Source organism: Mandrillus leucophaeus, unplaced genomic scaffold (genome assembly GCF_000951045.1).
Source record: "Mandrillus leucophaeus isolate KB7577 unplaced genomic scaffold, Mleu.le_1.0 Scaffold3, whole genome shotgun sequence".
NCBI lineage: Eukaryota > Metazoa > Chordata > Mammalia > Primates > Cercopithecidae > Mandrillus > Mandrillus leucophaeus.
This window is the reverse complement of record NW_012103142.1, coordinates 3,431,742-3,448,195: the sequence shown is the minus strand read 5'-3', so window position 1 is coordinate 3,448,195 and position 16,454 is coordinate 3,431,742. Positions and strand designations below refer to the sequence as shown.

The 16,454-nt window shown below is 50.3% G+C and overlaps 1 protein-coding gene across 1 annotated transcript in view; it reads left to right on the top strand.

Annotated features, from left to right (window-relative positions):
* The window catches only part of LOC105544226 (chromosome unknown open reading frame, human C6orf222), a 21,256-nt gene extending 5,954 nt beyond the window's left edge, over window positions 1–15,302 (top strand). The window contains exons 2-12 of the mRNA XM_011986586.1: window positions 315–928; window positions 2,434–2,550; window positions 4,062–4,126; window positions 4,404–4,641; window positions 5,708–5,839; window positions 6,872–6,933; window positions 7,523–7,763; window positions 8,601–8,732; window positions 9,829–9,893; window positions 11,421–11,675; window positions 13,669–15,302. Coding sequence (XP_011841976.1) covers window positions 319–928; window positions 2,434–2,550; window positions 4,062–4,126; window positions 4,404–4,641; window positions 5,708–5,839; window positions 6,872–6,933; window positions 7,523–7,763; window positions 8,601–8,732; window positions 9,829–9,893; window positions 11,421–11,675; window positions 13,669–13,704 — 1,953 coding nt within the window. The 5' untranslated portion in view covers window positions 315–318 and the 3' untranslated portion in view covers window positions 13,705–15,302. The remainder of the gene's footprint in view (window positions 1–314; window positions 929–2,433; window positions 2,551–4,061; window positions 4,127–4,403; window positions 4,642–5,707; window positions 5,840–6,871; window positions 6,934–7,522; window positions 7,764–8,600; window positions 8,733–9,828; window positions 9,894–11,420; window positions 11,676–13,668) is intronic.
* Window positions 15,303–16,454: the final 1,152 nt, after the last annotated feature.

Here is a 16,454-nt window from a genome sequence, read left to right as displayed (position 1 = left end):
GAGGCGGGCGGATCACCTGAGGTCAGGAGTTCAAGACCAGCCTGGCCAACATGGTGAAACCCCATCTCTACTAAAAATACAAAAATTAACCAGGTGTGGTGGCGGACACCTGTCATTCCAGCTACTCGGTAGGCTGAGGCAGGAGAATAACTTGAAGCCAGGAGGTAGAGGTTGCAGTGAGCTGAGATTACACCACTGCACTCCAGCCTGGGCAACAGACCGAGACTCCGTCACAAAAACAAAAACAAAAACAACAGAAAAACAAAGCAAAACAAAACCAAAAAAACTAAGGGAGCTGTTTGTTTTTGTTGTAGCCCGATGGAGAATCCAAGGTGCCCAAGGAAGCCCCTGGAGGAGAGGAAAGCCAGGTCTCTGGACAGGCCGATGGCCCCCGGGAAAGGCTTGGAGCCGTGGGACTGCCATTGCCTCTCCCTGCCCACTGCCCCCTCCAGGAAGGCGCTTCACTGGGCGACCAGTGATTGGGCCAGACATTCAGACAGCCCAGCTCCATCTGCTGAGGCTCACTGCACCACCGCTGCAGCCCCCACTCCCGAGGAGACCGGAGAGTTTCTCCCCAGTGAGCAGAGGCCTTCGCAAGACACCAAGAAGGGGTGGCTGAAGACCGTGCTGAACTTCTTCGTGAGGACGGGCCCTGAGGAGCCCAGAGAAAAGGCCAGCAGGAGGCCAAGGGGGAAGGAGGGCCTCTCCCAGCCTCTGGAGCCCCTGGAAGCAGCAGGGGAGCCAGCCCTCAGGAAGAGAGCCCACCACGACAAGAAGGCCAGTCGCAAGAAGCAAGGTCACAAGAAACATGCAGCCGAGGTGACTAAAGCAGCTCAAGACCAAGATGCCAGAGGCCAAGAGGAAGGGTTGTCCAAGGCGGCTGCTGCCTCACGCTCTGGGGAGGCTGACCTGGGCCCAGCTCGCAGGGGTGAGTGGACCGTGCCTGTTCCTGTGGAAACCCCTAGGGTGCTCTAAACTTGCTCCAGGAGCCTCTCCACAGAGTGACAAGAATAGTCAGGGGCCGCACCGCTGTGACTTCCTTCCTTCCTTCCTTCGTTCCTTCCTTCGTTCCTTCCTTCCTTCCTTCGTTCCTTCCTTCTTTCCTCCCTCCCTCCCTCCCTCCGAACCACTGTGAATCCCTCCCTCCCTCCTTCCCTCTCTCCCTCTTTTCCTTCCTTCCTTCCTCCCTCCCTCTGCACCGCTGTGAATCCCTCCCTCCTTCCTTCCTTCCTTCCTTCCTTCCTCTCCTCCTCCTCCTTCTTCTTCCTCTCTTTCTTTCTCTCTTCCATTCTTTATCTCTTCCTTTCTTGCTTGCTTGCTTTTTTTTTTTTTTTTTTGATGGAGTCTCTGTCTGTCCCCCAGGCTAGAGTGCAGTGGCGCGATCTCAGCTCACTGCAAGCTCCGCCTCCCAGGTTCACGACGTTCTCCCGCCTCAGCCTCCCGAGTAGCTGGGACTACAGGCGCCTGCCACCATGCCTGGCTAATTTTGTATTTTTTAGTGGAGATGGTTTCACCATGTTGGCCAGGCTGGTCTTGAACTCCTGGACTCAAGTGATCCACGGGCCGTGGCCCCCCAACATGCTGGGATTACAGGTGTGAGCCACCACGCCTGGCCCACTGTGACATTTCTTTGAGGTAGAACAGCACCATGGCTGAGCACTCCAGGGAAAACCACTCGCCCACTCGCAGTGCCGCCGTTCACAAGCTGTGTGGCCCAGGGAGGCAGGTTTCCTCGCTGAGCCTCAACTTTTTTCATGGATAAAATGAAGATAAATAGTTACTGTCTCATGGAGTGGCCACAGCCCACAAGGAAAGTGCTCAGTGCACAATAGCTGTTACTGCCAACTCCTCTAGTTTCAGGAGCACAGACCTAGGAGAAATGAGAAGGCAGGGAGTCAGGCGAGGAGGGAAGCCCTACTCCCACCCCGCTGGTGCCTGTGTGCTTCTGGGCTGCTGCTTCCAGGCCTTGGTTCTAGACTTGGCTCCATCAGGAGTAAACTTGCTGTGTGACCTTGAGCTTGAGCTGCTCCCTCTGGAACTTTTGATTCCCCACAGGTAAATGAGGGTGCTGGCTCCCAAGGTGCCTTCCTATTCTGCCTTGCAAGGCTCTGGAGCTGAATGCCCACTGGCACCTAGAGGGAGGGGGGCTCTGCCTTGCGGCACTCAAAACTCGGTGTTTATGATGGGGAGAAGACTGAGGATTTGCGGGGAGGGGGTTAGCAAGAGAGGTGTCTTGGTGGAAGTAGCCTCTTCTCAGATAAAAACCTTGGTGGGTTTCTGATTTTTTGGTTAGGCCTGGAGCAGGCTGCAGCAGTGCCTGTTGCACTGTGAATTCTGTGCTGTTTTCTCGTGTTGATGAACAAAGTCGGGAGAATGTCACTGACACACGCACATACACACCTACATACCCGTTTGCTTTCGTCTCTATTCCAGGTGGGGAAGATTCTGATTGCCACTCCTTCCTCATCAAAGTGGATGGTGCTGGAGCTTTGGATGTTTCTCCCCACGCCACAGGTCACCAGCAAGAAGAGGAGCTCAAAAAGCCTGATAGTGAGTCGGAATCTCTAGTGATCTTTTTGCCTCTGACTGAGGTGGCTGTTACTGAATGAGACGGGTTGTTCTGAATGATTACTGAGACCTTGGATGGTGGCTCTCAAAATACATGCACTGGCCTTTCTTGCCTCTTTTGGTGCTTCTGGCCACGTTTGCTTATTTTAGAATTTCACAGAAGGGAGGCTAGGGAATTGGAAAGGCTGCTGGCAAACGCTTCTGCCTTATGTGTTAATGAAAATGGAACTTTTCTTAGTCTTTTAAAATGTATTTTACTTTAAAAAATATATAGAAGAGTGAAAAGTATAGTTCAATGCTTTGTATACTCAGTTGTTTACACTCTGCCAGTTTGCTTTGTGTGCGTATCATTTTGTTGCTGAATCATTTTGGAGTAAATCATGCTTCATCCCTAAATACTTAAACATGCATCTCCAAAAAATAAGTACAGTCTCACACAAAACCACAATACCATGAGTGCTCCTAATAAATCGAGAATAATCCCCTATTCATCTAATTCCCTGTAAAAAAAGATGAGCATATTTTATAATATGTGAAATGATTTTATAATATGTGAAATGAAGGAGCTATGCATGTGTCAAAGAATAACTAAAAGGCATTGTGTTAGTTATTTTGCAGCTAATTGTTTTCTTACATGAGAGGGAACCAGCTGGTAGCTGAGTCAAGCAACAAAAGCCAAACAATTTATAAGTGAGGGAAGTGAGAGAGGGAAGTTAGGAGTAAAAAAAAAAAAAAAAAAAAAAGCAAACCCACAGATAGCCTCAGAACAGGGAACCTTGTTTGCATCTCTTTTCATGTAAACTCATCAGCTGGTACCTATCAGAGGACAGTGTGGGCACATTGTCCTTGAAAAGGCTGACCCGAGTATCAAAGGAAACCATTTCCATTGTCAGTGGCTTCTCTGTGCAGAGATGGGGGTGTGGCTGAGGCATCAGCATGGCAGGCTCTCTCTGTGTCATGCCTGCTGATGTCCTTTCATCCTCCACCTTAGTGAGGCCAGGTATCCACCATTTTCCCACTGGAATTTTGCAGGTTGGAAGATCAGCATTAGCCTTGCAAAGTGTTCTCAAGCCCAGTACCTCATATGACAGCCTGACAGCCTTCTGGGGGAGGCAGGACACAGATTATGACCCACATTTCACTGGGAACGATAAAGGCCCAAAGAGGTTAAGAAACTTATTCAAGGTCACACAGCTTACTGAACCCAAAGCAGATGTTCCGAGATCTGTGACTTTCAAAGGAAACAGTGGGGCACAAGTTGAATGCCTAAAGGGCTGACCTGAAATGTCTTGCATGAAGTGTCATGGTTTGGCTCAGTGCCTTCCCCGTGGATCTTCCAGCCTTCTCTCAGAAGGACCTGCCCCTGGGATGTGGTGCTTTCCCTCCATTGTGTGGCCTAAAGAGTTGTTTAAGAGAACTGTCCAAGACGGTAATTTAGAAGGAGTTGTCTGTGCATTTAGAAAGAATAACCGAACGCATTTGCTTTCTTCCAGAGGATGCTATCATTCAGATGATTGTGGAATTGCTCAAAAGAGTGGGAGACCAGTGGGAAGAAGAGGTGAGGAGTAAACTTTGCAGGTCTCCAGGGGCTCTCTGCCTTCTCCTCCTCCTCTGTCAAGCTCCACCTGTCCTTACAGGCCGAGCTCTAGTCCCTTCCTTCCCTGAAGCCTCCTTCTGCAGCTTCAGAACTCAGCCCTCCCCCTGCTCTGGCCTCTGCTGCCTTCCCTCTCCTGGGGCCATCCTGCAGCTTGGCTACCCTTCACTTTGCATCCAGAGAGCTTTCCCCCTCTCCTCAATGTCATGAACCTGACTCAGTTTTTCTCCTCTCCCGGCAGCAGTCTCTGATCTCACAGCTGGGGGTGGCCCTGCCAAACCCAGCACTGGCTGTTAGGAAGCAATCCCAAGAGAAAAAGACAAGCCTCAAGAGCACCTTTTCTCTTAAAAAACACGGCTCCGAGGAGGCCAAGAGGAGGGCCGCAGATATTTCCAGTCCAGAGGCCCGGCCACCCAAGAAGTCCAGCTTTCTGCCCCTGTGTGTTGGCGGCCATCGGCCTTCCATCTCCAGCAGCTATGGTGAGCAGGCTCTGCAGTTGCCATAGCAACCCTGCAGCTGCCTCCAGCTCTGGAACCTTCCCTGGGGATGGAATTGGCCACTTTAAAGGTTGCGTTGCGCCTGGTCTGACTTTTGCTTTCTGCCCTGAGCGGTGTGAGGATGACTGTGGGAAGAGAGAAAGAATGCCAGCGGGTCACGTCCACACACAAAACCTCAGCGAGGTCTAGGCAACCCCAATAAGCCCTTGATGGAAATTATGTTCTGCAATTCCCCAACTATCCACATTTCTTGGCTGCCTCAGCTTCTGCTCCCTGGCAGGGAGGGGAGTAGCGTGTGCAGGAAGGAGCTGGAGCAGGGGAGGCAGGAGACCTGGGTTCTAGCATGTTGTCTATGTCATTCCCCATCTTTGTGCCTCGGTTTCCTCACCTGTAAAGTGAGACATTTCCCTGCTGCATATCGATAACTCAATCAGTCCTCACAGCCATCAGATGAGGTACAACTATTATCCCCATCTTACAGATGAAGGGACTGAGGCTTTGGGAGGTAAAACAATGTGTTCAAGGTCACGTGGCCCATGAATGATGGGGCCAGAGCTAGAGGGGGAAAGGATCAGACGAGTCATTTCTTCCTGGGCATTAGGGAGAACAGGCCATCCTGTTAGGTCATCCTGGCCGGGAGACTTTACAGCTTAGAAAGGAGGGGTGATGCTTAACACCAAAGAGGGGAATTTCAGGCCACGTGGGAGATATTTTCATGCAGGGGGATTCTGGCTGTGATTCATTAATTCATGTCATGGGACATGACAGGCCTCTACTATTCAGCTTATGGATCAAGTCAAAACGGTGGAGGGAGGAGAGGGCAACAAAGCCCAGGAAAGCCAGTTCTATGGAAGCACAAAGGGATAAGGGAGCTTGGTCTGGGCCAGTAAATCAGAGACACGGCCCTGCCCAGCAGCTGTCTTCCAGCCCCATAAGGCCTTAGTGTGATCCAGCCACAGAACCCACTGTAGAGTCTGTTCTAGCTTCTGTGCATAGTTGACAGCCGCAGACGGACAAAATACACCCCCTTTTTCCTTCTGCTTCTCAGGCTTGGAAGAGCCTGAAGTCCAGGAGGCCCCATCTACAGAGGCTGGCGCTCCAGATCCCTTCGTGCTTCCCACCCCATCAGAGAGCTGGAGACCTGGAGAGGAGCTTCAGCTGGACAGAGCCTCGGAATACAGTCAGTACTCCTCTCCTTTTCTCAGACAACCCTTGCAAAATTTCTGCTCTGACTCCGCCACTTGCAAAGAGACACTGAGCCAGAGAGAGGCAGTGACCTGTCCAGACCTCCCTCTGAGTACAGCAGGCTGGGAGGCAGCTTGGGGTCCAGAGCCCAGGCCCAAGCCAGGCTGCCTGACTGAACCTCGATAAATGGCAATAGTGTTGGTGCTCGCCCTGATGAGGCAGACAGGAGGTAACGGGAGGCCCACAACAAGTGCTCAGTCGATGGAGTGATCTTATGGACCTGGGTTTGAGTCTGGGCTCTGACCCCTTTGAGCCATGTGGACTTGGGCAAGTTACTTTGTCTCTATTCTCAGTTTCTTCATCTGTGAAATGGGGACAGCAAGTACCTACTTTCTAGAATTGTCAGCAGCATTTAGGACAGCCTCTGTCCTAGACAGTGGCAAATACGTGTTAGGTGCCATTTGTTGCTCTTATTGTCATTGTTGGGTGATCCAGCTTGAGAGCAGAGCTCAGAAGTAAAGAGGATAGGGAGAGGGGTAGGAGCCTTAGGAGGGAAGCTCAGCTAATGGCAGCTGCCATCACTGTAATGATTATTCTACCATTGGCAGAGCCAGGCCTAGAAATATATATATATATATAAATAAAATCACTGGCAGGCCTGAAAAGACCTGGAAAGATCTCTGCCCCCTACCCCCTGCCATTCTGCCTTGTTTGCTTTTCATAGAAAATATGCCTTGAAGGGGGATTCTGCCTGGGCAGGGAGAAGGTGCATGGTGAGGGCACCTGTAGGGAATGGGCCTTTCCAGATGGCCCTGAGGGGTTCCTCCTGTGCGTCTATTTAGAGGCCCTCATTGGTAAAGTGAATGTGTATCCCATGAAACCAGCTCCGCCCTCAGGCCACCTCTGGCAGCTCTTTAGCCCCCTAGAGAATCACCCAGGGAACCACCAGGGCATTAGGAAATGAAGACTGACCGCAGAAGAGCTTTTCTAGCACCACAGTGTAACCATGCCTGTTGATCTTTTTCAGAAGAATTCATTCAGAAGATCATTTCCATGCTCCAAGATTCGGAAGAACAGCAGGGGGAGGAGGTGAGGAAGACGCTCCCCATGTAACCATGACCTCACTGTGGGCTCCCCAACCCTGCCTTCCCTGTCCTTGCCGAACTCTTCTGTGTCCTGCCAAAGCCCTACTCCAGTCCCTCTTTTTTTTTGGAGACAGAGTCTTGCGCTGTCGCTCAGGCTAAAGCACAGTGGCTCGATCACGGCTCACTGCAACCTCCACCTTCTGGGCTCCAGCGATTCTCTCGCCTCAGCCTCCTGAGTAGCTGGGACTACAGGCATGCGCCACCACACCCAGCTAATTTTTGTATTTTTAGTAGAGACAGGGTTTTACCATATTGGCCAGGCTGGTCTCGAACTCCTGACCCCTGGTGATCCACCTGCCTCAGCTTCCCAAAATGCTGGGATTATAGGCGTAAGCCACTGCACCAGGACCCAGTCTCTCCTTCTTGAAGCTTCCCCAGCCCTCTCTAGACCACACATATTTCCCCAGCGTTGAGCATCAACCACTCTTCTCTGGGCAACGCCTCCTAGCCCGCCGTGGCTCTCCTTCCCCAGCTCACCTGAGATCTCCTCAAGGTCAGGGGCCCCGACTCAGTTTCTCTCATCTCCCCCACAGCAACCTCAAGTCCAGGAGGAAGAGGTGGGTCTAGAAAACCCGGCCCCACACTGCAGAAGGAAATCTGTAGAAAAAAAGTCGAGCTTCAGGAGAGCGTTTTACCATAAGAAACACAGCTCCAAGGAACCCAGGAGACCGGGAGCAGCAGGGGCTGCCAGCCCGGAGGCCCGACGGCCCAGGAGGCCCAGCTTTCTGCCCCTGTGTGTCGGTGGCCATCGGCCCTCCACCTCCAGCAGCCTTGGTGAGCAGGCCTCGTGTTGCCATGGTAACAGAGGCTTCCTCTTGGGCAGGGCTGCTGTGTGGCCTGTCGCTGACAGGCTGGCATGGTGGGGGATGTCCACTGTTGCTGAAAGCCCTGTTTATTTTCTTGCTGAGCAGAGTGGGGGGTGTGGAAGTGTGGGGAGAGGTGAGGGGCCAGGTGCCAGCAGGACCCCACCCCCGGTAGCCCCTGCTCACAGCACACGCCCTCCCCTCCGTCTGCACATGCAAACACTTAACAACAAATGTGGTGAGAGAGCCGTGCCGCTGTGCATCAGAACCACCTGGCCAGTTCATAGAAAAGCACAGAGACCTGGGTTTGACGAAGTAGGAGATGGTGTGGGCCTGTTTTTTCACTACACCAAAGCATGAGGGCCACTGGTGTACAGTAATTCCCCTGACATCACAGAGTGCCTACTACGTGCTACTTGCACATATATTATCTCATTTAACCTGCTCGCAGCCCTGTGAGGTCAATCTTATCACTCCCACTTAACACTTGGAGAAAGTGAGGTTCAGACAGGCTAAGGGACCCAGAAAACCTGGCAGAGGGAGAGGGTTTGTTTGGTGGGCCCTGTGGGCACACCTGTTTTAACTGAGCCCCTCCCAGACTGAGGAGGCAGAAAGGGTTGGTGGGCAAAAGTCAGGTTTCTGGAGAAGGCCAGGAGTGCACCACGAACTCCTCTGAGGCAGAGCCGGGGACAGGAAACTCACGGAGGAGCCTGGAACCAGCCCCTGCTGATGCTCGTGCCTCCGAACATCTTGTCAGGAACTAGATTCAGCTCTCTGCAAAACACTCAACAACTCTTTTTTGCCCTAGATCCCGAAGATCTCTCGGGCCAGGAGCCCCTGCCCGCAGAAGGGGAGCCAGTTGTGATCTCAGAAGCACCTTCCCAGGCCAGAGGCCACACGCCAGAAGGGGCACTTCAGCCGAATGGAACATATGAATCTAGTCAGTACCACCCCTGCACTTACCTGGACAGCTTCCTGGGCGCTTCTTTTCCACATGGAGTTCACAGGCTGAATAGGGGAGGGTTCTGAGGAAGGAATGGGGAAGGCAGCAGGCAAAGACCCCAGGAGACTCTAGGAGGGGGCAGAGGGCACAGGCTTGGCCTTAAACTGGGGCTGTTGGGGCAGAGTTGCAGGTAGAGGACACCTGTCTATCCTGTGGGATGTAATTAACACCCCCCATTCGTTTGCTTGAATGTTTCATATGAAATTCCTAGCTTGCTCCAGGTCTCATAAGCAGTGGTGTGCTGGCAGACAGGCTCTCCATTGGGAGGAGGATGCCCTACTTTGTAGCATTTGCAGATTTCCATGGCATAAATATTTTTACTGTGGCTGATTTCAAGCTGCTAACAGTTTGTAACAACTAGTCCACAAATTAATTAGCCTGGCATGGTGGCGCGCGCCTGTAGTTCCAGCTACTCGGGAGGCTGAGGCAGGAGAATCACTTGAACCCAGGAGGCGGAGGTTGCAGTGAGCCGAGATCGCGCCACTGCACTCCAGCCTGGGTGACAGAGCGAGACTCTGTCTAAAACAAAACAAGACAACTAGTCCACAAATTTCCTGAATATTTACAGTGAACTTAGTACGACCAGGCCCTGGCACACTGCTGCTTAGAACCCAAGTGGACGGGTGCATTCCTAATGGGTCAGTAGCCCTGGCATGTCCCCTCCCTGCATTCTGATGTGCTGTTCCTCGTCCAAACTCCCATTCTTGACTGTGCTACTCTGTAGCCTAGATAAGGGACACTGGGAGGCCTCAGTTTCCCACCTATCAAATGAAGCTGAATGTGGTTACAGGTGAGGCCCAGCAAGCCAAAGTCCCTTCTGTTTCTATAAAGGGAACCCAAACAAGGCTCTCACACTCCAGCATTAGTTTAAGGCAAGAAGTGTCTTGGTCCATCATAACTAATGTGTGTGCTGGGTTTTAGAGAAAAAATACTGTCTTTCCCAGGTGGATGTGTCGTGGCAGCACTTTGTTTCTGGAAGGGAACCGGGCATCACCCAGTCGACAGTCACTCAATTCTCCTTTCTTTTCCTTAGAGGAGATCGTCATCCAGAAGCTTGTGGAGCTTCTCCAAGAAGTGGATGGCCAACTGGGGCAGCAGGTGAGCACCACTCAGCCCTCCCCAGGCCAACCCCAGGGCCTCATCTACCCACAGCGGAGACCTGGGTTCCATCCCCAAGTCTGCACCTCTGGGCAACTTTGAGCATGTCCCTTCACCTTTCTGAGTCTCGGTTTCCTCTTTTCCAAAATGAGAGATGATTACCTCCTTGACCAAGCTTAATGCATATGTAGAAAGCGCCAGACATGTAGCAGATGAGGGAACTGTTTAAAATAACACAATGCTCATGTGGCCTCCCTGCCCCAGCCAGGACCACTCCTGTCCAAATCAGCTATTAAAGTTCGGCTCATGTCCCCCGTCCTTGGAAGCCTCCTCCGCCCACACCTGCCCCACCCGCCCAGCCGATTCCATTCCCTGTGGTCTCCGGGTTCAGTCTTGGTCTTGCCACGCCCTTCAGCATTTATTTGGTCTCCCATTCTTTCAAGTGGATTTTCCTCCCCTGATAGGCAGTCTATAACAGAAGGTTCCCCACCCTTGGAAAACACAGTCTATCTGGAGAGACAAACACAGCTCACATGTGAAGAGGTCAGGTTAAAGATGAGTAATCAGCATAGCGGACGCTCTGGGTGCCTCTCTTCACCACCAGAGTGCACACTGGCCCGTCCAGCTGCCAGCTCCTGCCTCCTTGTGCCTGAGGACACAGGGCCATTTTGCAACCCATGTTGGGGGCACAATTAACAGCCTCCACTTCCGCATGAGCAGCCCTCAACCAACGGCTGGTGTGAATTGGTGGATAGAGACCCCAGCTCCCTCGCTTTTATGTGGTATAACTGAGGAACGTGCTCTCAGCTCGCTTCCAAGGTGCCCTGAGTGGATTAAGCTCCAGTTGCCACCCCTTGGGCCGCCTTCCCATTCTTGTTCCAGGTCTCCTTCTCCCATCAGCATTTCCTGGGATCATTTAATGAATAAAATGCCTGTACCCAAGTCCTTGTGTCTGGGTCTGCCTCTGGGGAACTCATTTAGTTATTAAGAGAAAGGAGCTTGTTGGAGGAGGCTTAGAAGGAACTAAAATTCCTCTAACATCTACTTGGCACTAAATCGTTTCTGTAAACTCTCTCATTTTATTCCCCCTCCAATCCCCCCCCAGCAATCCTGGGGCTGGGTGGATATTTTACATTTTACAGATGACCAGAGGCTCACATACCTAGTAAGTGCAACTCAAGCATCCCAATTCTAGACTGTCATACATTTAAATAATAAAGTAAGATTACTTGTCAAATAAGGAGTGGCTAGGGTAGATGAGAAGGCTCTGTGGGGTGTTTGCTTCTGAATTATCTGAGTCTAAAGACCTGTACTTCCACCCTTGCCCTCTACTTTGTCCTGCTGCTTTGAGCCGGACCTTGCAGAACAGATTCTGAGAGGCTAGGGGCAGTGGAGGGATGCAACAAGCGGAGCTCATCCCAGGGAAGAGGAGGTGCCCCGCCTGGCTGCATGGAGTTGCAGGAGGGGCAGTTGGCGGGAGGGACACTGCCAGCAACACTAATGACCTGCTTTCATTTCCGCTTCCAGATCAGGCGCCACCCCAGCTTTAAGAGGTTTTTTTATGAGTTCTCGGACTCCTCCCTCAGCAAGCTGGTAGCCACCCTGCGCAGCCAGGTGGCCCACTCCTCTAAGCTGGACAGGAACCGCGCCAGGAGACTCTACCAGTTTGATGTTAGCTTAGCTAACAAATTTGCTGGCAACAACAGCCATGCCATGTGCATCCTCATGGGCCTAAGAGACCACTACAATTGCACCCGGTTCCCATACAGGGAGGACCAGCCGGTGAGAGAGGGCGGGGAAGACAATGGCGATGTGGCATAAGTGACAGCAGGCTCACAGCTGGCCTCCAGTGGGATCTATTTATTCTCCTGTCCCCTCCCCTGCTCAGTTCAGAATTTTGGGGTCTATTTCAAATGCCACCTCCTCACTGAGGCCTTCTGAGACAATTCTAAACCATGATGACCTTTTTCTTTTCTGAAACCTCACTGATTTTACTCCATAATTAGCATCTTCTTTATTTGGCTTTAGTCTTCAATTACATGTACATTTCCATGCTTTTTTGATAGAATGGCATATTGGACGGGCTATGATCTTAGCTTGCCTTGTTATTATTTTGTGGGCTTTGTTGCTTGCCTTCTCAATTCTAGGCTGTCATAAAATGTAAAAAACAAACTAAGGTTATCTATCAAATAAGGGGTGGCTGAGGTAGACAAGAAGGCTCCATGGGCTGTTGGTTCTGGAAGGCTTCCAGGAGGTGATCACTCGCTGACCTGGCCTTGGTTGCTTAATGAACAGCCTCTCTCCTGACGTCACCTTCACTGTTCTGTGTGCATTTATGCTTTTCCTAATAATTTCCCCTCCTCCAAGTCTCTGAGATATTCCCTTCAGAGATGATGCTTGTCACCGATTTTTTTTTTTTTTTTTTTTTGAGACAGGGTCTTGCTCTGTCACCCAGGTTGGAGTGCAATGGTATAATCACTGTTCACTGTAGACTCAACCTTCCTAGGCTCAGATGATCCTCCCACCTCAGCCTCTCAAGTAGCTGGGACTACAGGTGCATGCCACCATGCCTAGCTAATTTATTTTTCATTTATTTATTTTTTTTTTATAGAGATGGGTTCTCACTATGTTGACCAGGCTGGTTTTGAACTCCTGGCCACAAGCAATCTTCCCACCTTGGCCTCCCAAGGCCAAGGTTCATGCTGGGATTACAGGCATGAGCCACCACACCTGGCCTGATTTTTAAAAATTCTGATCTCTCATATTTTCTGGTAGACTCTGATAAAGATTTCTTCATCCTTTTCTAATTCACTTAACATAACCTGCTTACAAACATTTGACCCAGATCCACAGTGCAGAAGCCACTGAATGAAGGTGTGACTTCAGAGGAATGAAATGTTCTGTTTGCTGGTGTTGGACCAACAGGACCAGAACTTCTACATCCAAGTGGTCCCCTGGGAAAGCAGACCCTTCTGCAATGATGCTACTATCACCCGAAACACTTCTGTCTTTCTTGGAATTACCTTTAGAAGCCATTTGAAAAGTCTCTCAAGAGAGCTGGCTTATTTCATGATAGTTGTATCTTGTCATTCAAACGCTCTGCTCTACTTTGGCTCATTTTCCTGGTGGGAAATCCTCCTTGCCATAGACCTGTCTCTCTTCTTGGCCTCACTGCCTTCTCTGAGAGAATAGGAAGGTTACAGATAATTTGCCCTCTAGGGTGGTTTAGGTAATAGCTTACAGGTTGATCTGAGTTATTTGTGAAAGATACTATAGAAATATCAGTTGTGACATCCTCAGTTGCCCTGACTCCATCTTCTGGTTTTACTAACCATTCATTCATTCATTCATTCATTCATTTAACTGGTAGCTGTTGACAGCCTCCTATGTGCTTAGTTGTGCGAAGTGCTGTGAGGCTCTGTGGAAGGTTCTGCCTTCAAAAGCTTCATCTGCCAATGGAAAAGACAACTGTTTGATGACAAAATTAAATAGCAACCAAATGCCAAATGAGTGGTAACTGAGGCCCATGAAGCAAGTTGGTCCTTGGAGCCTTCCAGGAGCTGGAGGTGCTGATTTTGACCTTTGAGAATGGGGAGGCTGTCTGGGGAGAAAGGATCAGGAGAGCAATGTCAGCAGGAGGTGTTGCAAGAGCAAAGACCCAGAGATGGAGGCTGGGGTGGGGTGTCAATGGGGTTATGGGAAGTCTGGTGTTTCCAGAGTGAACCCATAAATAATTGAGCTGTGGCTAATATCTATTTTCTTTTTCTCTTCCCAGAACATCACAAGTCCTGAGATTCAAAGTCCAGATTGAAAGCTGTGTCTTGCACTCAAATTCCCTTGAACTAGCCGAACAGTTTGCAGCTTTAGCCAGGAGACCCTGAAGATGCTCTGTGATGTCCCAATCCCTGCTTCACAAACGTGATGGAAGACAAGAGCAGACAACCATTCTGTGTCCATACCCTAGTATCTGAGAAGCACAAAGCATTCTTCCACCAGGCAAGACACAGAGGCCATGTCTGGGGAAATCAGCACTGGACTGGGAGTGAGGAGACCAGGGTTCCACCTGCTGGACCTACCCCAGAATTCCTGGGTGACCCTCCACACATCCCCACTCCTCTCCGGAATTTGGAGTCTAGGATCCCACTCAGAAGGCCTACTGATATTTTCTCAGATGTTCGTTTTAACTGAGTCTAGTTTTTAAACTAAATTTTTATTAAATCTCCAACCAGAACATTCACATGCATCCAAGCAGATGTGCATCGAAGTGTATCCCATCATTTCTTCAGTTGACCGGCAGTTCTTCGTGCTCATATGGACTTGTAGATGCCTCCCAGGAACTCTGCAGGCCCCAGATGGAAAGACCTAGAGACTGCGGACCCTTGGTCTCTCAGAATCCTTCTAACCTATGTCCTGACATTCTGTGACTAGAGAAATGGAGCTGATACCTTGCACCTCTCCCATCTCATGGGATTGGCTAGGAGTCAGTGAGAAAATGGGTGTGAAGAGTTCTGAAAATTACCTAGTGCCATGTCCATGTATGTACTATAGCTTCTTTTGGGTAGTTTTCAGGAAGCGGAGGAGGGCTTCAATGGGCTAGACTGCCATGGATTGTTGCACAGGGGTGGATATGGATTGTTGCACTGCCCAAGAGCACCATACTCCAGGGGGTGCTATTCATATCCTGGACATTGTGGGTTTGTAGATTTATGATGACAGTTTTGTAGCTGGTAGCAGTAACACGTCTTGAGAAAGGGCTGTTTTCTGTATTTGCACAAAGGTGAAGTGTGGGAGTGCCAGAGGCTTTGCCTTCTGTACAGCTCAAGTTTCAACAGCTTGACTCAGGCGTGAAATTTGCCACATGTTCATATCTATGTGCAGGAAGGACAAGACTATAGACAGACAGCCGGCGCCCTTGGACACTGCCCAGAACATGTGGTCACGGGGGAAAGGGTGTTAAACCTGGATGGCAAGTGAGATCTTGTGACCCTTGGGGACATGGTATTGCTGTGTTGAACTTGCTGTCACACCATGGGGTAGGACTGGGGAGGAGGAGCAGCCTGGGGCAGAGAGGCCCTGGGTGCTTACATGGGACTGGCCTCCAACCTGAGGCACCGGCTCCATAAGCTCAATTCAGCCTATCTGGAAAGCCATTTAGTTTTTATTGCTGCTTCTGAGAAGTGGGGGAGAGGTGAGCTATTTGTGGATTTGTTTTAGGCAGCGTTCACGATCACCCAAATATGAAGGGTCAGAATAAGTTATGAAATGAAGGTCAGGAACCTTTTGTACATAGTTTCTTATTTGGAATGATGTTCTTGAAGCCCTATGAGTATTTGATATGTGCTTCTGATGCTGGCATCTGAGTCTCATTTTTGTACTGTGTTATTTGAGCAAATAAAGAAATTAACTTGCGCAAAGGTGTGATCTGGGTTATTCACCATGGAAGCAAGACAGATACCCACCTGCCACATCTATGACAGTCTGGTGCTTGCAAGGCTGTGGGGGTTGGCCTCCTTGTCCCTGCCTGGATCCCCTCCAGGTGTCCCATCCTTGGAGTGTCAGCTCGCTGACGCAGTAAAAAAAAGTGTCCTGGGCTGGGTGTCAGGAGACTTGGGTTTTAGTCTAGCTGCCCCCAGGCTGGGTGACCCTGAGGACAAGATACTTGCCCTCCAGACCTGACATTCTACAACTCACTGACTCTCAGTGTGACAGTTCATAGTATGTCCAGGAAAATCAGGAGCAGTACTGATTCTACCTTGTCTCTTATTAGTCCCCCAAATCTGGTGCTTAAATTCTGTCACTCAGAGCCAAGATAAAAAATTGTTAGAACACAGCAATAGGTTTTTGGTCCATAAAATGTGTTCTCCAGGGACAGATATTGACGATGTTCTTTCTCCTCTCAGGTGACACATGAGTATTTGTTCCTCAGTCCCCGAAGGCTCACCCTAATGCTCCAAGGATAGCAGGAGGAGGTGACATTATTATCCTCCTCTCACAGATGAGGAAACAGAGGCTCAGAGTGGGGAAGCGCCTTGTTCACAGTCACACAGCCAGATACAGACAGAACCCAGCCAGGATCAGGCTCTGATAACTCCTATTTTAGTGCCCTTCCCTCCACTTATGATCTTATCCATTAGTTCATTTATTCAACCAATGTTTATTGAGCACTTACTATGTACCAGCTCTGGTGCTAACTGTGTGGAATACACAAATGCAAAAGACACAACCCCTGCCCTCAGGATGCTCACAGGCCCCACTGGTTATGGGGCTTTTGTGCCAATATGAATGTAGGGCACCATGTGCGGGTGCTGTGGAGGGGTGGGGCCCCTCAACTCCCACCATAGATGTTTTCGGTTTTTTTCCCCCAAGTGCTGGCAAGTATGTAGAGCAACACAGATGGTTTTTACAAGAGCACTGAGGTGCATGGAGGTCCTGCTGCTTTGCATGGCTTTAAAAAGGTGGGCAAGTAACATCATAACATAATTAACCTAATTCCCTCCCTCTGAGAAGTCAGAAGCCTAAGTGGGTGAGTCAGAGATAATGGGGTCAGCTGAGAACCGGTTG